The 18,171-nt window shown below is 40.5% G+C and overlaps 2 protein-coding genes across 5 annotated transcripts; one reads left to right on the plus strand and one right to left on the minus strand.

The window, feature by feature from the left end:
• The first annotated feature begins 546 nt into the window (after positions 1-546).
• On the plus strand, positions 547-12,072 carry LOC131125721 (WD repeat-containing protein 48). Of its 3 annotated transcripts, none has more exons than XM_058067532.1 (18): positions 547-663; positions 1,855-1,995; positions 2,075-2,153; positions 2,225-2,437; positions 2,513-2,601; positions 3,798-3,899; positions 4,004-4,228; positions 4,378-4,452; positions 4,625-4,727; positions 4,802-4,899; positions 4,978-5,085; positions 7,678-7,774; positions 7,860-7,955; positions 8,088-8,193; positions 9,225-9,312; positions 10,284-10,360; positions 10,444-10,636; positions 10,729-12,065. In XM_058067532.1, exons 1-18 carry the CDS (start codon positions 592-594, stop codon positions 10,822-10,824), a joined length of 2,058 nt encoding a protein of 685 aa, XP_057923515.1. In that variant the 5' UTR covers positions 547-591; the 3' UTR covers positions 10,825-12,065. The 3 variants fall into 3 exon arrangements, with proteins under 3 accessions (XP_057923515.1, XP_057923514.1, XP_057923516.1); XM_058067533.1 differs by lacking the exon at positions 547-663 and adding an exon at positions 853-1,057 and having other exon boundaries at positions 10,729-12,064; XM_058067531.1 differs by having other exon boundaries at positions 2,225-2,601; positions 10,729-12,072.
• Positions 9,372-17,937, minus strand: gorasp1a (golgi reassembly stacking protein 1a). 2 transcript variants are annotated; one of them, XR_009129054.1, is made up of 10 exons: positions 17,774-17,937; positions 16,964-17,044; positions 16,683-16,886; positions 16,526-16,612; positions 16,320-16,450; positions 16,068-16,209; positions 15,788-15,896; positions 14,518-14,661; positions 13,756-14,194; positions 9,372-12,154 (listed from the first exon to the last, which is right to left on the minus strand). XR_009129054.1 is itself a non-coding variant. In XM_058067538.1 (9 exons), the coding sequence occupies exons 1-9, from the start codon at positions 17,834-17,836 to the stop codon at positions 13,821-13,823; spliced, it is 1,335 nt and encodes a 444-aa protein (XP_057923521.1). In that variant the 5' UTR covers positions 17,837-17,937; the 3' UTR covers positions 13,567-13,820. The 2 variants fall into 2 exon arrangements, 1 of the variants encoding a protein (XP_057923521.1); XM_058067538.1 differs by lacking the exon at positions 9,372-12,154 and having other exon boundaries at positions 13,567-14,194.
• Positions 17,938-18,171: the final 234 nt, after the last annotated feature.

The following is an 18,171-nucleotide window of genomic DNA, read 5'->3' on the forward strand; positions in this document are numbered from 1 at the left end:
CATTTTTGTGTTGTTTTTATAATGATACTTGCTGTGGTAAAGGTAAAAGTCAATCATAAAGGAATAAAAAGTTTTTATTGTTGTATTTATACAGTATACTGTATTGTTGCATGGCTGTTGATCTTGGCGCTGATTTACAGCGCTCTCTAGTGGTCGTATTGAAAACTGCAGCAAAAAGATTAACCTAAAAGTGATATCAAGTATTCAGTATTCATTTAAAACCAATATTGTGGCTTGATTTCTAATGTGAATTCCGAGGTAGGTAATTATTAAGGTAAACATATTTATGTATTTTTGCATATTCGTCCTTGTATTACATTGAAGGGAAGTAATTTTGTAAACTCGACACGCATATTGTTTACGGTGCTAGCTTCTTACCTTAACTCAAAATCGACGAATTTATTTGTAGAATTGTGTAGTATTGTGTGACATACTGTATACGTTGTAGTAAAGGAGTCAAATGCGAGATAAAGTCATTATGTCATTGTCCATGCAACAGCGTGGTAATGCACCGGACACACTACCCATAGTTCTTAGCGGCCCGTGTTTTCTTTTTTTTTTTTAATGTGTATGTCCCGGATGTAGCATCACATGAATCGACTGTCAACATGCAAGATGGCCACGCATCACAGGCAAAATGCAGCTGGGCGGAGAAAAGTGCAGGTGAATTGTAATAGTTGCTTTATTACCGAGCACTTGTCAGCGGTGACACCACGGTTGTGAGTTAAAATGGGGTGCTCCGCGTACAATGGACGGACATGAGTGAGAAACCTTGCTGTTCGCACTGTAGCCGGCTAATTTGGCTAGCTTAGCACGGTACTCAGCAATTTGTGCTAACGTCGGCGCGAAAACGTTAAATGCCCGTTTTTCGCGCGCATGCGTTTACCAGGCTGGTGTCGAGTGTGCGGGTGAATAAACGCGAGCTTTTGTCAGCTAACCGCTGAGTCGGGTGAGCTGTTTCGCTTGGCTTGAACAGTTTAGCTTCAATTGCTAATGGGCTCGGTCTAATTGCTGGGAGAACGGACGTAGGCTGGGCTGATGTCCTGTCAGTCAGTCGGTGTGTAGTCAGTCAGTCACTTCATTGCACTACTGTACATATTACTGTTATTATTCATTCATTAATTCATTCATTTTCTACCGCTTTTCCTCACGAGGGTGGCGGAGGGTCCCTGGACTGGTCGCCAGCCAATCACAGGGCACATATAGACAAACAACCATTCACACTCACATTCATACCTATTGACAATTTGGAGTCGCTAATTAACCTAGCATGTTTTTGGAATGTGGGAGGAAACCGGAGTCCCCGGAAAAAACCCACGGGGAGAACATGCAAACTCCACACAGAGATGGCCGAGGGCGGAATTGAACTCGGGTCTCCTAGCTGTGAGGTCTGCGCGCTAACCACTAGACTGCCGTGCAGCTTATTACTGTTATTATATCTTGTCAAATCCTTAAATATATATTTATATATATATCCACACTGTATCATAGTCATAGCCTGTTGTAGTTTGTACATATATATTTGTCCATTTACAGCTCTATTCTATTTCTTCATTTATTTACTAATAATTTATAAATTTGCATATCTGGTTGGATGCTAACTGAACTAATTTTGTTGTGACATGAGCAATAACAATAAAGTTGAATCTAATCTATTACTAGTATGGTTGCATCAAGTCAAAGTGTGCTACGGGTCATTAATATGAAAAATAATTATTTGCCATTTTATATGTCGTACAAATAACCAGTGTTTTTTTTTAATGCTAAATGTTGGCGGGTGACACCAAATAATAAGGTGTTGCAGGGAAATCAGACGTCTTCAAGTTAACACCCTGATCTCAATGGCCACTTTAGGTGTCGTACGTCATTAGAGATGAGGTGGAAAAGTACAACAGAAATGGGGTGAATGCTCTCCAGTTGGACCCCGCATTGAACCGCCTCTTTACCGCTGGAAGGGACTCGATCATCCGGATATGGAGCGTCTACCAGCATAAAGTAGGCTTGTCGAGGATGCTCTAATCTTTGTGGATGCTGACATCATTCATGTCGTAACTTGTCCCCGTTATTGTTGCAGCAAGACCCATATATTGCTTCAATGGAGCATCATACAGACTGGGTCAATGACATAGTTCTTTGCTGCAACGGGAAAACACGTAAGTTTGAACGTTTTTCCACTTCAGTCCTGCTAGATTGTTCAAAATTTCTGTTGTGGTTATTCCTCCAGTAATATCTGCTTCCTCGGATACGACGGTTAAAGTATGGAATGCACACAAAGGGTTCTGCATGTCGACGTTACGAACGCACAAAGATTACGTGAAAGCTTTAGCCTACGCTAAGGACAAGGAGCTGGTCGCGTCGGCGGGGCTTGACCGGCAGATATTTCTCTGGGACGTGAACACGCTGACAGCGCTCACCGCTTCCAACAACACCGTCACGAGTAAGTCACGCTTTTTACTGTTGAATTTCCTCTGTCTGTCTGTTAGCGCGACTAAATACATTCCGTGTGCGACAGCATCGTCACTGAGTGGTAACAAGGATTCGATCTACAGCTTGGCAATGAACCAGATGGGCACAGTCATTGTGTCTGGATCGACGGAAAAGGTGAGGTGTTGAGACTCTATACAAAGTATACAATGTGACGTGTGTCAGAATAGTTTGTTTACTAATAGGATGCTAACAAGGACATTTTTAAAACATGACACTATTTCCCGTTCAAAAGATTTACAATTTAAATACAAACCGAACGGCACAAATTTGTGTGTGAAAGTCCCCGCAAAAATAAATTCTGCTCTTTAACACAGTTGAAAAGGCAGTATTTCTGGAAATGCTGCATATGTTAAACAGTATGAATTGTGTTTGAGGAACATAGTCCACAACATTCATTCATTCATTCATTTTCTACCGCTTTTTCCTCACGAGGGTCGCAGGGTGTACTGGAGCCTATCCCAGCTGTCTTCGGACGAGAGGCGGGGTACACCCTGGACTGGTGGCCAGCCAATCACAGGGCACATATAGACAAACAACCATTCACACTCACATTCATACCTATGGACAATTTTGGAGTGGCCAATTAACCTAGCATGTTTTTGGAATGGGGGAGGAAACCCACGCATGCACAGGGAGAACATGCAAACTCCACACAGAGATGGCCGAGAGTGGAATTGAACCCTGGTCTCCTAGCGATTTAAAATTGATGAAAAAAAAAAATTAAAACATGACACGACTTACAATGTAAATACAAACTGAACGGCACAAATTTGTGTGTGAAAGTCCCCGCAAAAAGAAATTCTGCTCTTTAACACAGTTGAAAAGGCAGCATTTCTGGAAATGCTGCATATGTTAAACAGTATGAATTGCATTTGAAACAGTGAAATATAAAATATTGCATCGTGACCCTATTATTATTATTGTCATAACATTAATGGTTTTATTTCATGTCCCAAAATACTGACAATAATATAATAAACATTTCAAAACGCACCTGCATTGTTTTGTGACAGTTAAATAAAAGTTTGTTTGTCCCGTCCTATTCTGTATTTACTAACTCACGTAATGTATTAGTAACGCGACAATTCGTATTGTATGCTAACCAGAGGATACACAACAAAAGTGCGGTGTCAATTTTTGATGCTAACCGAGGTTCCACTGTATTTAGAAAACTCTTTTTCAAAAATGCACATTTTCGCTGCTCATAAATTACATTCCAAGACATATTTTGATATTTTAAATACAGACACAAATTACTTTTGACATTTTGACACAACATTTTTGATTATTCCTCCCTTATTTTGGTTCAGGTGCTGAGAGTGTGGGATCCACGAACGTGCGCAAAGCTAATGAAGCTAAAGGGCCACACGGACAACGTCAAGTCGCTGCTTTTGAATCGTGACGGAACGCAGGTGAGTTCAGATGTTCATCAACGGCTAATATTGTGGGGGATTTTTTTTTCGTTTTTATTTACCATGAATGTGCCGTGCCGTGCCGTCCTCTTCTCCCTAACCAGTGCCTGTCAGGCAGTTCGGACGGAACGATCCGTCTGTGGTCCCTCGGTCAGCAGAGGTGCATTGCCACATACCGCGTGCATGACGAAGGGGTTTGGGCCCTGCAGGTCAACGAGGCTTTCACGCACGTCTATTCTGGCGGGCGAGACAAAAAGATATATTGCACGGATCTACGCAACCCAGACATCCGTGTCCTCATCTGTGAGGAGAAGGCTCCGGTATTGAAAGTAAGACACCTGAAATGCATTCTGCGCATCATGTCATGTGGTTTTTGGTCTTTTGAACATCTCACTGAATTTATTATTATTTTTTTTAATATATGCACGCTTTCATTCTACTCCCATTCAGTCTCTGTCTTTATCTCTCCACTGCACAGATGGAACTGGACAGATCTGCTGACCCACCTCCTGCTATTTGGGTCTCCACCACCAAGTCATCTGTTAATAAATGGGTAAGCATGCGTGATATCACACCTATGAGATCACTCGCTGATGTGAGCATAATGACAGGGGAACGCAGTGTAAAAGGATGTGATAAACCACCTTTTGTGAGACTGTATCCTGTCACCTCCAACGCAGGGCGCGCCCTCTTTGTTTTGATTGTTTATGTTGATTTTTGTCCAGTCTCTAAAGGGAATGCATAACTTCAGATCATCGGGGGAGTACGACAACGACTGCAGCACCCCTTTAACGCCGCTATGTACACAGCCAGAACAAGTTATTAAAGGTAAAAACATTTGTCAAATTAAAGTTCTTTTTTTTTCTCAATTTATGACTGAAAACTCTACATTGCCTTTGCAGGCGGTGCCAGTATTATACAGTGCCACATTTTAAACGACAAGAGACACATACTCACCAAAGATACCAACAACAACGTGGCTTTCTGGGACGTCCTGAAGGTAAACAAATAACGTTAATAATAAAATGTTGAATGCATGGCAGATACTTTTGAATCAACTTCCTTTTGTGATCTTCAGGCCTGCAAGGGTGAAGACCTGGGCAAAGTGGAGTTTGACGAAGAGATTAAAAAGCGGTTCAAGATGGTTTACGTGCCAAATTGGTTCTCGGTGGATTTGAAAACCGGGGTGAGTCCTCAACCTGACAGTGTAAAAAGCATTAAATTTGTATTAGCGTTGACATTTTTATGTGGCATATTGTCACATACGGGCGGCACGGTGGTCTAGGGGTTAGCGCACAGACCTCACAGCTAGGAGACCAGGGTTCAATTCCACCCTCGGGCATCTCTGTGTGGAGTTGGCATGTTCTCCCCGTGCATGCGTGGGTTTTCTCCGGGTACTCCGGTTTCCTCCCACATTCCAAAAACATGCTAGGTTAATTGGCTACTCCAAATTGTCCATAGGTATGAATGTGAATGTGAATGGTTGTTTGTCTATGTGTGCCCTGTGATTGGCTGGCGACCAGTCCAGGGTGTACCCCGCCTTACGCCCGAAGACAGCTGGGATAGGCTCCAGCACCCCCCGCGACCCTCGTGAGGAAAAAGCGGTAGAAAATGAATGAATGAATGATATTGTCACATACGGTTGGAGGGAGCCTTGTCCGCTGCTAATTCCCTCATTCCCCTGCCGTGTAGAAATAAAAGTGCACAGATTCTTGTCTTATTTCTGGGTTGAAACATCGTTTGCAACATATGACATGCGCCAAGCCGCTCGGCAAAGTGAGCAGTGGCTCAACTGCACCAGACGGGAAAACCCTCCAAAACTAGCTGCTGTGAATGCTAATGCCGTAATGTTGTTAATGTTTTTAAGACAACTATGTGTATGTCTCCTTTAACGCTATAAATCAGGGGTCACCAACGCTGGGCGCCCGCGAGGCATCTTCTAAAAATAGCACTGGTCACAAATTATCATTGTTATTTTTTGTGCTTTAAATTTTGAATCGGGGTGGCACGGCGGCCTAGTGGTTAGCACGCAGACCTCACAGCTAGGAGACCAGGGTTCAATCCCACCCTTGGCCATCTCTGTGTGAAGTTTGCATGTTCTCCCCCGTGCATGCGTGGTACTCCGAGTACTCCGGTTTCCTCCCACATTCCAAAAACATGCTAGGTTAATTGGTGACTCCAAATTGTCCATAGGTATGAATGTGAGTGTGAATGGTTGTTTGTCTATATGTGCCCTGTGATTGGCTGGCCACCAGTCCAGGGTGTACCCCGCCTCACGCCCGAAGAGAGCTGGGATAGGCTCCAGCACCCCGCAACCCTCGTTAGGAAAAGCGAAAATGAATGAATTTTGAATCAGAATTGCTTACATGAATGTATTTTTTTAATCGTCTTATAACATCAAAAATTAAAACAAATATATTTTATAACAAACTCTTACCTCAAGTCAAAGTTCATGTGTGCGCACACGTCCCGCTCACCGCTTTGAGGAGTTAGCTTACTCGTGCAGTTTAGCCCCCCCAAAACATGGCAGAAAAGCGGAAAAAGGACTTGGAAGGAAGAATTTTTCTTTACGTATTTTGAAGAAAAATGTATGTGTCTTATTTGCAATACCAAAGCGGCACAATGTGGAGAGACACTTCAAAACTTGTCACGAAAGCTTCAATGCGAGCTAACCACCCAGCAGCGCATTAATAAGGACGGAAAAGGCCCGTTTGTTAAAGGCAGCTTTGGACAAACAAAGGACTTTTTTTCACTAGGTGAAAAAAAATCACAGAAAGGTGTTCCCTCTGACTTTCAAATATGTTAGCACATAAATAAATGTTTCTTGTTACCATTATTGTGGAAAATAATTAATATTGATATGTGAGCAGTCGCTTCATATAGTGTTACTACAGTAAACCTCGGATATATCGGATTCAATTGTTCCCACTGGTTTTGTCCGATGTAAGCGAAATCCGTTATATGCGTATACCGGAAAATGTCCGTTTTACGTATATATCGGATTTATATCCGGTATATGCGTAAATTGGATTTTATCCGTTATAAAAAGGCACTTCCTTGACTATGTTTCCAATGTACCTGGACTGGGCAATGAAAAGAGACGTAAGGTAATGAGAATTTAACTTTATTGGACTCTGAGCATAACAAATTGTTAATTAAGCTAGGCCCTGTTACGCCCGTCAGGCCTACGTTATTTCCAATAGTGAGGTTAAGATCTCATTCACTGCTGTGCTAGTATTATTGACGTCACTCACTTTTATATTTGTCCTAAATCTGGAGCCAGGAGAAAGACAATAGCCAGTGACATCAACAAGATTAGCATAACGATGCGACCATCCGATATATGCGAGGGAAATTTAATGGAAATGCATTGGAACGGGACTGGAGATTTTGTCCGAAATAGGCGAAATCCGTTATAAAAAATCCGATATATGCAATGAATTTTTATTGGAAATGCATTACAGAAAAATCGGTTCTTTTTTATCTGTCCGTTGTGAGCGAATTTACGATATATCCGAGTCCGATATATCCGAGGTTTACTGTACTACTATTCCTTTTGTTCTGATTTACTAAAAAGTGATCCGTGCAGTTTTGTCATTTTGGAAGTTCACCGCAAACAAGTCATGTAGCCCTTCATACTTATCCGTGCTCACAAAGTAGCCCTCGGCCTCAAAAAGGTCGGTGACCCCTGCTATAATTCATATATTGACTATGCCATATATTGAAGCCTTTTTGCGAGGGAAATAATCATCTAAAAAGGTGTTGTCTCTCTGAATAGATGCTCACCATCACGCTGGACGAGAGCGACTGCTTCGCTGCATGGGTGTCTGCAAAGGATGCAGGTTTTTCAAGCTCCGATGGATCTGACCCCAAATGTAGGATAACCGACCCAAAGCCATTTGAGCTGCGGTAAAAGTAACTGCAATATATATAAAATATACAATGCTCTGTCTTCTGCAGTAAACCTGGGTGGACTACTGCTTCAGGCTCTGCTGGAGTTCTGGCCCAGAACTCGCATTAATCCCATGGATGAGGAAGAGAACGAAGTGAACCATGGTGAGTCATTAATTATGACTTAGTCATTGTGAATGTTTGATTGACGTCTCCTAAATTGTGCTGTCGACACAAGTATTCTTGTGAAGAAGAAATTAACCGTGTCAACATTTTTAATCCAATACTTTCACACAGTGAATGGAGAGCCGGAAAATCGTGTCCAGAAAGGCAACGGATACTTCCAGGTGCCGCCACACACGCCGGTTATTTTCGGGGAAGCTGGCGGCAGAACTCTTTTCAGGTATGTTGTATCTGAGGTTTGAACATTGTCTGACATAAATACGATAAATGGCCTAAAGATATACATTCATTCATTCATTTTCTACCGCTTTTCCTCACGAGGGTCGCGGGGGTGCTGGAGCCTATCCCAGCTGTCTTTGGGCGTGAGGCGGGGTACACCCTGGATTGGTCGCCAGCCAATCACAGGGCACATATAGACAAACAACCATTCACACTCACATTCATACCTATGGACAATTTGGAGTCGCTAATTAACCTAGCATGTTTTTGGAATGTGGGAGGAACCCGCAGAAAACCCGGGGAGAACATGCAAACTCTACACAGAGATGGCCGAGGGTGGAATTGAACCCTGGTCTCCTAGCTGTGAGGTCTGCGCGCTAACCACTAGAATGCCGTGCCGCCCCGTGTGTACCATTTAAAAAAAAAAAAAAAAAAAAAAAAAAACACACTAATCTCATCAAACAGCAACCTAACACTGAATAGGTATAGCTACAAAATATATACAAACAAGACAGAATACAAGTTTAAAATGGAAAAAACTTTTAAAGTTCTCCAAACAGAGCAAAGCTCTGGTCGCCAGAGGGAGGCCGACGTTATTGCAGCACCCTCAATAAATGAATTATAGTTTCTTCAATTTCAAACTCGCATTTGCACGTTTGTATATTCCTCAGGTATACCTTTTTGAGTGTTACGTGTTACTGGATGTTCAGTGTGGACTGTTTAATTGTTACACTGTTACGTATAATAACCTCCTGTGATTTCCAATTGTTTCTTGATTGGTTCTTGCCAAAGAAACAAAGACAATAATTATTAGTTCTGAACTAAAGGAGATGTCACTAGATAAGAAGTTAGCCATAAATTAGCCGCACCGCTGTATAAAGACGCTGGGTTCAAAGTTTCCGAAAAAAAGCCGAGGCTTATAAATCCTGCACATACCCAGCTGTGGCGTAGTAGAACCCGTACATGCAATACCGTATGAAAGTGGAATAGTTTGAGTGCATTTCATTAACGTCCTGTGTGGTTTTGCGGCAGGTTGCTGTGTCGAGACTCGGGCGGAGAGACGGAGTCTATGCTGCTGAATGAGACTGTCCCTCAGTGGGTCATTGATATAACTGTAGATGTGAGTATAATATCAGTTTATATGTCTATATATTCTCTGACCAAACATTACTTGGCTGTACTTTAGAGTAGTATGTGTACAGCTTGTACGGCCTCTAAAAAAAATAAGCCAACACGCAGCCATTCTTGTCTAAATACAGTAAACCTCGGATATATCGGATTCAATTGTTCCCACTGGTTTTGTCCGATATAAGCGAAATCCGTTATATGCGTATACCGGAAAATGTCCGTTTTACGCATATATCGGATTTATATCCGGTATATGCGTAAATCGGATTTAATCAGTTATAAAAAGGCACTTCCTTGACTGTTTCCAATGTACCTGGACTGGGCAATGAAAAGAGACGTAAGGTAATGAGAATTTAACTTTATTGGACTCTGCGCATAACAAATTGTTAATTAAGCTAGGCCCTGTTACGCCCGTCAGGCCTACGTTATTTCCAATAGTGAGGTTAAGATCTCATTCAATAAATCCCAGGGTGTTTTCTGGCAGCATTTGCCAGAATAACCCAGTTTCGTCGGCATTAAAAATGTCCTCTGCTTTAAAACGTCTCAGAATGTCAGCTAGCTTCGGAGCGCCACGATGCGGCCATCCGATATATGCGAGGGAAATTTTATGGAAATGCATTGGAACGGGACTGGAGATTTTGTCCGAAATAGGCGAAATCTGTTATAAAAAAAAATCCAATATATGCAATGAATTTTTATTGGAAATGCATTATAGAAAAATCGGTTCTTTTTTATCTGTCCGTTGTGAGCGAATTTCCAATATATCCGAGTCCGATATATCCGAGGTTTACTGTAGCAGGCAACACAATTGAGTACCAAAGATAATCGGTTCTTGCCTCAGGATAGCAAATTAAATGTGATTTTGATGCCTTTTCATTGTAATTTGTGGTGATTTACAGTACATGTGCGTGAATTTACAGGATTTTACTTACACGTTTATCACCTTCCCTTCTTTTTGGCTAGAAAAATATGCCCAAGTTCAACAAAATCCCATTCTACCTCCAGCCTCATTCATCCTCTGGTGCAAAAACGCTGAAAAAGTGAGTTTTACCCCAAAAGTTCTTTGCATAAAGAATCTTTTTTTTTTTCTACATTGAGCTTACTTTTTTTTTGTGTTCCACAGGGACCGTCTTTCAGCTAGCGACATGCTCCAGGTGAGAAAGGTGATGGAGCACGTGTACGAGAAGATCATCAACCTGGACAACGAGTCTCAGACCACCAGTTCCTCCGCCAACGATAAGCCTGGAGAGCAGGAAAAGGAGGAGGACATGGCTATGCTAGCCGAGGAGAAGATAGAGCTCATGTGTCAAGACCAGGTACGGCGTCTCCTCTCTCTCTCTCTCTCTCTCTCTCTCTCTCTCCTCCGCTTCGTGCTAAGAACCCTATCTTCCTGTCATGTCACCACTAGGTTCTGGATCCCAACATGGACCTGCGAACAGTTAAACATTTTATCTGGAAGAGCGGTGGCGACTTGACGCTTCACTATAGGCAGAAGTCGACGTGAAAGTTCAGATATTTTTTTTTTTGTTTTTTTTTTTGGGAAAGCAAGAACTCTTGTCAATCATTTGCCAATCGCCAACCCCTTCTGACATGTAGAACCCTGACCTCCATTCAAGGTCAATGCTTGTAGTGTCAACAAGAATCCACTAAGATATTTTCAAGGACGTGTCAGATGGATTTTTTTTCTTCCCCCTTTCTCCTTCCCTAACAGTTTGAAGAATTAACTCTAATTAATTTTTTTTTTTTTACACATCTGACTGCTATTTTGGTTCTCATCAAGTTGCTGTACACGTTTGTGTGAGTGCGTGTGCAGAATGTTCTCGTACATTCCAGACCTGCTCTTCTTCTACAAAAACACTCCTATCTCTTGTCAAGGACGACCCCCCCCCACTCGCCCCATCCTCACTTCAACACCCCCACCCTCCTAACTTCTTCTTAGGACAAAGCCTGAACGCCATCACGTCACTTGTTCTTTGTCTTTCTAGCTGTGCTGTTAAAGTCAACTGAATGTTCTGTTTTCTTGTAAATATATGTACAACATTTTTTTTGATTTAAGTGACTTTTTTGGGGGGGGTGGGGGGTTGCATTTGTTTTGTTGTACAGTTAATAATACCAAACAGTTATTTTTCCAATTTTTCCTTCGAGGCACATTCATGGATGACGCAACTTGACATGGATGACACAAATGGCATTTGTTGTATTCACTACAACCTTGAATTTGCAGTTTTACTCTTAAGAATGTGTGTAGTTGTTTAAATCATCTTAGCAATTTGAAATTATAAAAAAATATATATATATATATAAATCTCGCTTTATGCTTGGGTCATTATTAGTAATGTTATCAAAGTGAGGGATGTTCCTAATGTATATTTCATTTACATAGAAGCATAATAAAACGTGAATAGTAATATATTTATATATATATATATGTTTCTGTCTTGGTGTGTCACCAAGCAGGACATATTTTTATTGTACAAGTGATGGTGAATAAGCCAAGTGAGCTACGGTTGGCCCAAAAAAAAAAAAAAAAGATGGGTATCCCAATTATCACAAAATCGCAAAACTGTAAAATCCACTGTTGTAATAATATGTGAAATATGTACATTTTAGGCTTCCGGAGAAATAAATTGGAATGGTTTAACAATGACACATTTCTGGAAATTATTAGGGGTGTCACAAGATCTTGTGATATTAAAATGCGACAATATTTCTATTGTTACAATAATGAAGAAGTTAATTTGTGAGCATCTTTATGCATTTGTTCCATACAGCGACGATATGAATGGAGTGATCTTATTTGGCAGTCATACAATCTCAGGTGGGTGGAGGCGGGGCTGCAAGCATACACACAGAATGCACAAGAGTGTAAACGTAGAAATTATATTAGTATACTAATATTTTTTCATTGTTCTTTTTTTTTTAAATTAACGTTAAAGTCTCTGTCTTGCAGACCCAAATTCTCGTGACACCCCTAGAAATTATACAAAGATGTTCTATGAATTGAAGATGATCTCCATTGTAAATTGGAAATAACAAGGGAGTTTTAGTGTTCCAGTTGTTTTACTATCAAAATTCTCATCTCATTTGACAGTTATCCCATTAGAGTCATTCCTCACATTAGAAAAAACATACAATTCATTGATAGAATATCTGCAAAAATACTTCCTTTTACTAAAAGAAGCTATTTAAAACGATAAATACTCCCCCCATTAAAAAACAAACAATTACTAAACTATACTATATTATCTAATTACACATGAAAAAGTCTCAATTGCAATTGTCTAATGTTGCATAGATTGCAGTAGAATTGGGTAATACGCTGTAAACAAAAGCGGCAACATAAGTCAGCTCTACTTTGACGAACAAGCCGAGCAAAAAAAAAACCGATGTCGGTATTTCTACAGAAACTACAGTGGATCCCCACGCCTACCAGCGAAAAGCCCCAAGTAATTGACTTGCATTGATATTTTCCTCTGATTTCGGATCAACATTTGCAATAAAAGTGATGGTTATGAGTTGAGAACATGTGACGTGCCGCTAACACGCTACATAAACAATCCAGGCGTAAGCAGACGCACTTGTACTTAAAGTATATAGCCAGTCAAAGTACAGAGCTGCGGTGCGTTCAAGCACCGACGAACAAAGCGCGACATCACGGCACTTGATTAAAAAATTTAAAATAACAATCGGTAAAGGCATAAATGTGTGACAAGTGTGGGCTTTCTGACATTCTGCACATTTTACCTCTAATATGACATATTGATATTATATTATATTATATTATTTATTGTTATTACCGACTTTATGCAGGAAATAAATGCTTATTTTTGGAGGAAAAAAAAAAGATTACAAATAATTAAATGATTGACTGGTGAATGTGCGGGGATCCACTGGAACGCTTCTGTGCTATCATATCATCTATATGTAGATATATAGATTTATATATATATCATCTATAAAAGTGTCCACCAGGGGTGTCCAAACTTGCGGCACATAGAGCCACATAGTGAAAAATGGGAGGGTCCAAGGGGCCACTTTCATAGTCTCTAAAGCCACACATGGACGTAGATATGAATATTTCAACTTTATGCTATCATTATGATGTTATTTTTTCCTCATTATATTGCAACATTATGAAAATCATTTAAAAAAATTACGACTTTTTCTTATAAGATCATAGCTTTTTTTCCCCTCATAATACTTTGTCCTCATTTTTGTACAATTACTTCTGATTTAAAAAAAAAAATTTTTAGACACCAAATGGCCCCTGGGCCGCACTTTGGACACCCCTGACTTATAGAATTGGGGTCTCAGAATCATGTGTCATTACCTATTGCATTAGGTGAGAATATATTGAAGCACAAAATGGCCTCATGGCTTATAAATTAGAAGTAACTTGATCGTCTAACATTAAAAAAAAAAGAAAAACCAGTACCCTTCGACTTGAAGCTGGTTCAGTTTCGATCCTTCACCCTGTCCACGTGGTGGCCTGATGCGGTCTTATTCCGACTCGTGCGGTTCGTCGTCATTGTCCTCATGCTCACAGCAATGAGCGGGAGTCTCATCTTTGGGATGAGAATCCTCAAATCCCTGACAGGGCGAATCATCGACCTGTGGCTCACCTGGAAGATCATCAGTAGCATGTGAACAAGGGGGAGGTTCTTGACTGGAGGGCTCCGGTGGGTCTGTAAAGGGACACGGTGCACCTAGAGGTGGACTCGGGCTAGAACTGGACTCGCAGAGAGAGTCAGAATGGAGGTGACCTGGATCGGATAGCTGGCTCATCGTGGAGGTGAGATCCATGGGGGCCGAGGGGATCGGATCTTGGGGATCAGTCTGTTTGGAAGGTTGCAGCTCGGATCCGTCAAGCTCCTCTGCAGAACAGGAAACCAAAGAGTCTCGGAAATAACCACAATGTATCCCACCTGACTTCCTCCAACAAAATTTACATGCATTGTTTGCACTATAGTGGTTTCAGGATTGACCCCTAGGGCACACCACACCATTTGGTCTAAGACACAGTTACCAACAAAGCTCCAGGCACTTCCTGTCCTGGACTTTTAGTGCCTTGTTGGAATTAGTAACTGTGTCTTAGACCAAATGGTGTGGTGTTCCCCAGGGGTCAATCCTGGAACCGCTATTGTTCAATGGAACATTTTTAAACCTTCCACCCAGGACGAGCTGCGACCTAACTTACCGATACCAGAGATCTCGTTGTCTCGCTCGTCGTTTATCGCGAGGGAGGTGTCGTTCATGTCAATCGACGACACGGATGCATCCAGCCTGTCCGACAGATCGGCGGGATCTGGGCTGGTCAAGGCTGCTTCAGAGTCAGACAAGCCTGTAAAAGATAACAGGAGACCAAATCAGCCCAATGCAGGTCAATACACAGTAGAACTCCGCTGTTCGCCTGTCGACACCTCTCTGGTTTTCATGTTGTTTTCACCTCTAAATGCAACAACCTCTAAACAACAACTGAATTTAATAAATAAATAATATTATGAGAATAACCTCAAAATATTATGGGAATAAAGTCATAGCATATATATATTTTTTAAATATAATAATATAATTAATTAATATAATAATATTTATTATTATTTAATTTCATTTTTCAAATATTTTGACTTTTTATATATTTTAGACTATTTATATATATATATATATATATAAATGTATAAAAAGTCAAAATATTTGAGAAATATATAAAATAAAATATATATAAAAAATATATATATAAAATAAAATATTATATTATTTTAAATCACACCATTCTACCACCATCTAAAATATATAAAAAGTGGTGTTTTTTAATTTCTTTTTTGAAATATTTGGACTTTTTATATATAAAAACGAAAGAAAAATTGTGCGATTTTATTAAAATAAACTCATAATATTATGAGGAAAAATAACATCATTTTAGAGTGGAATTATTAAAGAAAAATATTTATTATTGATATTGCTAATATTAATATTTTTTTATTTAAGGTCATAATATTGTGAAGACAAAATCAAATGTGTCCTTTTTTGGAAATTCAGGTTGGGGAAATATAGTATATAGAGAATACAGTCATAGCTGGGAGAAGGAAATGTATAAAAAGAAAGTTGAAATAGGTGGGAACATTAAAAAAATTGCTTTAAGTGTAAATATGAAGTCAACATAATAAGGAAAAAAATTAGAAATAAGAAAAAAAGGACAAATTTTGCAAGAATAGAGTTGAAATATTAAGATGATGATTCATATTTGATGTTGCAATAATATTAACTAACAAAAACTTTAGAAAAAGTTTTAGAAAATTTGGTTAAGGAAAAAGTTCAGAATATGGGAATAAACAAACTATTATGAGGAGATTGAGCAGTTTTTTCTTGAAATACTGTACATAGACTGTATAACTTCTCAGCTTAGCTAGTGGGCCCTTGCTGGGAAAAGCTTGGATGGTGAGGACGTAAATGTCTTCTCAACTCACCAGAATCTGTGACACTGTGGATAGGTGGAGGCGGTGAAGCGTCCTGCAGGGTGATCCGCCTTAAGTCTAAGACATCCTCGCTTTGGTTTGATGGCGCCACCAAGGGTGCCTAAAATCAGGCAAGGTACAACCAAAGAATGATCTCGGGTGGAGCTTTTAGAGCTTTATGAGTAATAGTCGAGATTACGGGGGACTAAATGTAAGATGTGTCAGTGAGAGCAGGTTCAATCAAGGTCAGCATGAAGGTCGGTGAATCTGCAGTTGCAAACGCATCAGGTACCTCGGTGAATCCATGGTTAGGCAGCTCTGGGGGTGGTTTTTCCTCAGGAGGAGGCGGGACGACGGCCGGGGGAGTTGCCACGGACACATCAGAAGGTGCAGGGACTCGGTGCAGGTATCCATACCCAATGCCGCAACCTAAACTAAATGTGAGAATGGGTCACGGCAAAACAAAGATGGTTATAATTTAGTCCTTATCAAAAATAAAAAAAAAACAATGGAGACATCATGAAATGAAGGTTACCCCCCATACCTGCCCTCGCCTCCCCAAGCTCCATTCGGGGTGACTGCCACCTCCCTGCAGGCGTCCATTAGTGTGTTGTACACCATCAGTTTCAGTTGCTTCCCTTCATGGGTTTCAATCAGCGAGAAGAAGTCTTCGGACTGGAAATGAGTTGCGAGTTGGGTCAACACGTACTAATTATCATCTCGCATGATGACAATTTTCAAAATTCTTACATCTTGCAGCACCTGATCCGCTCCAACAATGTAGTCGGTGTGGGCACGGAGGCCCGCAAGGGCAGCGGGTGAGCTCGCTTCCACATCCTGCCGGATATAAACTTAATATTGAAACTGAAAGAAACAGAAGATGAAATCATAACGTTCTCATCCTCACCAGCACGTGCCAGACATTCTCATTGGCTCCTTGGTAGCTGCAGAAACGAACACTCGCACCCAGCAAGCCTTGTCCTCCCCACATATTGCTGGGCACCACCTCCACCTCCCGAACCTTCATGCTCTTGGTGCTGTACACCTCCATGCACACCGCTTTCTCCATGTTGGCTTTCAGGAGCTCCTTCAGCTGATCGTTTTCCTCATTCTGGTACACGACAACGCCAAACTCATCGTCTATGGCCATGGGTTCATATTCTGTTATATTGCTGTTAGTTAACTTACAAGTCGTTTGTGGTCTAGCGACAGAATGAAGTCAAAGAAGGGTTGCAGTCCACATTTTTCTGCAGGCGAATTTGGTTGCACCTGTCAAAAAAATAAACAGTGTTCAAGCATGCACTCAGTGGGGAGTCTTAAAGTTTAATATTTCCCAGTTAAAGCCTATAAGACCTGCTTACAATCTTCTAAATATGATTTTAGAGCCCTGGAGACAAGAAATAACACTCCCATGACCTAATATAGAAGACCAAATAAGACATAAATAAGCCTCACGCTCACCAAACATTATGGTAACATTACTGACACCTAGTGACCATCTTAGAACACTACATTTTATTCACAGTGTTTTTCAATGCCTTCTGATTGTCTTACGTTTGTATTTGAGTTCAGCCATTTTTTATGCTAGAAAATGATTAAATTGGGTAAAAAAAGCAACATTTGCTGAAATGTGCGTGTTTTCGAATAAAACCCGAACGTGAAACAGCAAAATTCGAAGCGTTAGGTGGCGAGAACCGACTGTATACAGTAAGTATTGCTACACTGTAGTTTGCTAAATAAACAAAGCTAAATAAGCATAAACAGCTATTGAACCTTCCAACATCAAACTGTCGTTGTTTCCGTAGCTACAAAATGAACCCCTGACTTAAAACAACTTAAAACGTCAGTATATTAAAACACAACCACCGAAGAAGCACCACATCGACATGTTCGACCGGTGAGTCTGGACAGACTACTTAGCTTAGCTGTTAGCATAGATAAGCCGTCGTTCTGCTGCCTAAGCCAAAGATTGAATAATGAAAATAAAACAGGTCTTACCCCATGGACATGATATCCATACGTCCCGCCTTCGGAGACATCCGAACTCTGCGTTAAACCCATCTCAGCTGGAGATTCTTAACATAAATATAGGCAGAAAATGATTAACTTATAAATGATCACATCTGACAGTCCGCCGCCATCTTGTCTGCAGACAAGACTAATCGAGCAGTGCGCCAATCGATCAAGAGCGCGCTGACTGGAGTTTAAATATATAGAACTAAAGATAAATACAGTAAAACTAAATTATTTTTAAATATTTTTGTGGTAGAATTTGATATTTTTATTATTTTTTTAATTTATTAATAACGTCATATAATTGTTTGTGTAAGTCTTTTTTTGTAAAATAAAGGCTATAGCGGCCCTTCACTAAAGGCAATTTAAATTGAATTTAATGA

This window comes from Doryrhamphus excisus, chromosome 3 (genome assembly GCF_030265055.1).
Source record: "Doryrhamphus excisus isolate RoL2022-K1 chromosome 3, RoL_Dexc_1.0, whole genome shotgun sequence".
Classification (NCBI taxonomy): domain Eukaryota; kingdom Metazoa; phylum Chordata; class Actinopteri; order Syngnathiformes; family Syngnathidae; genus Doryrhamphus; species Doryrhamphus excisus.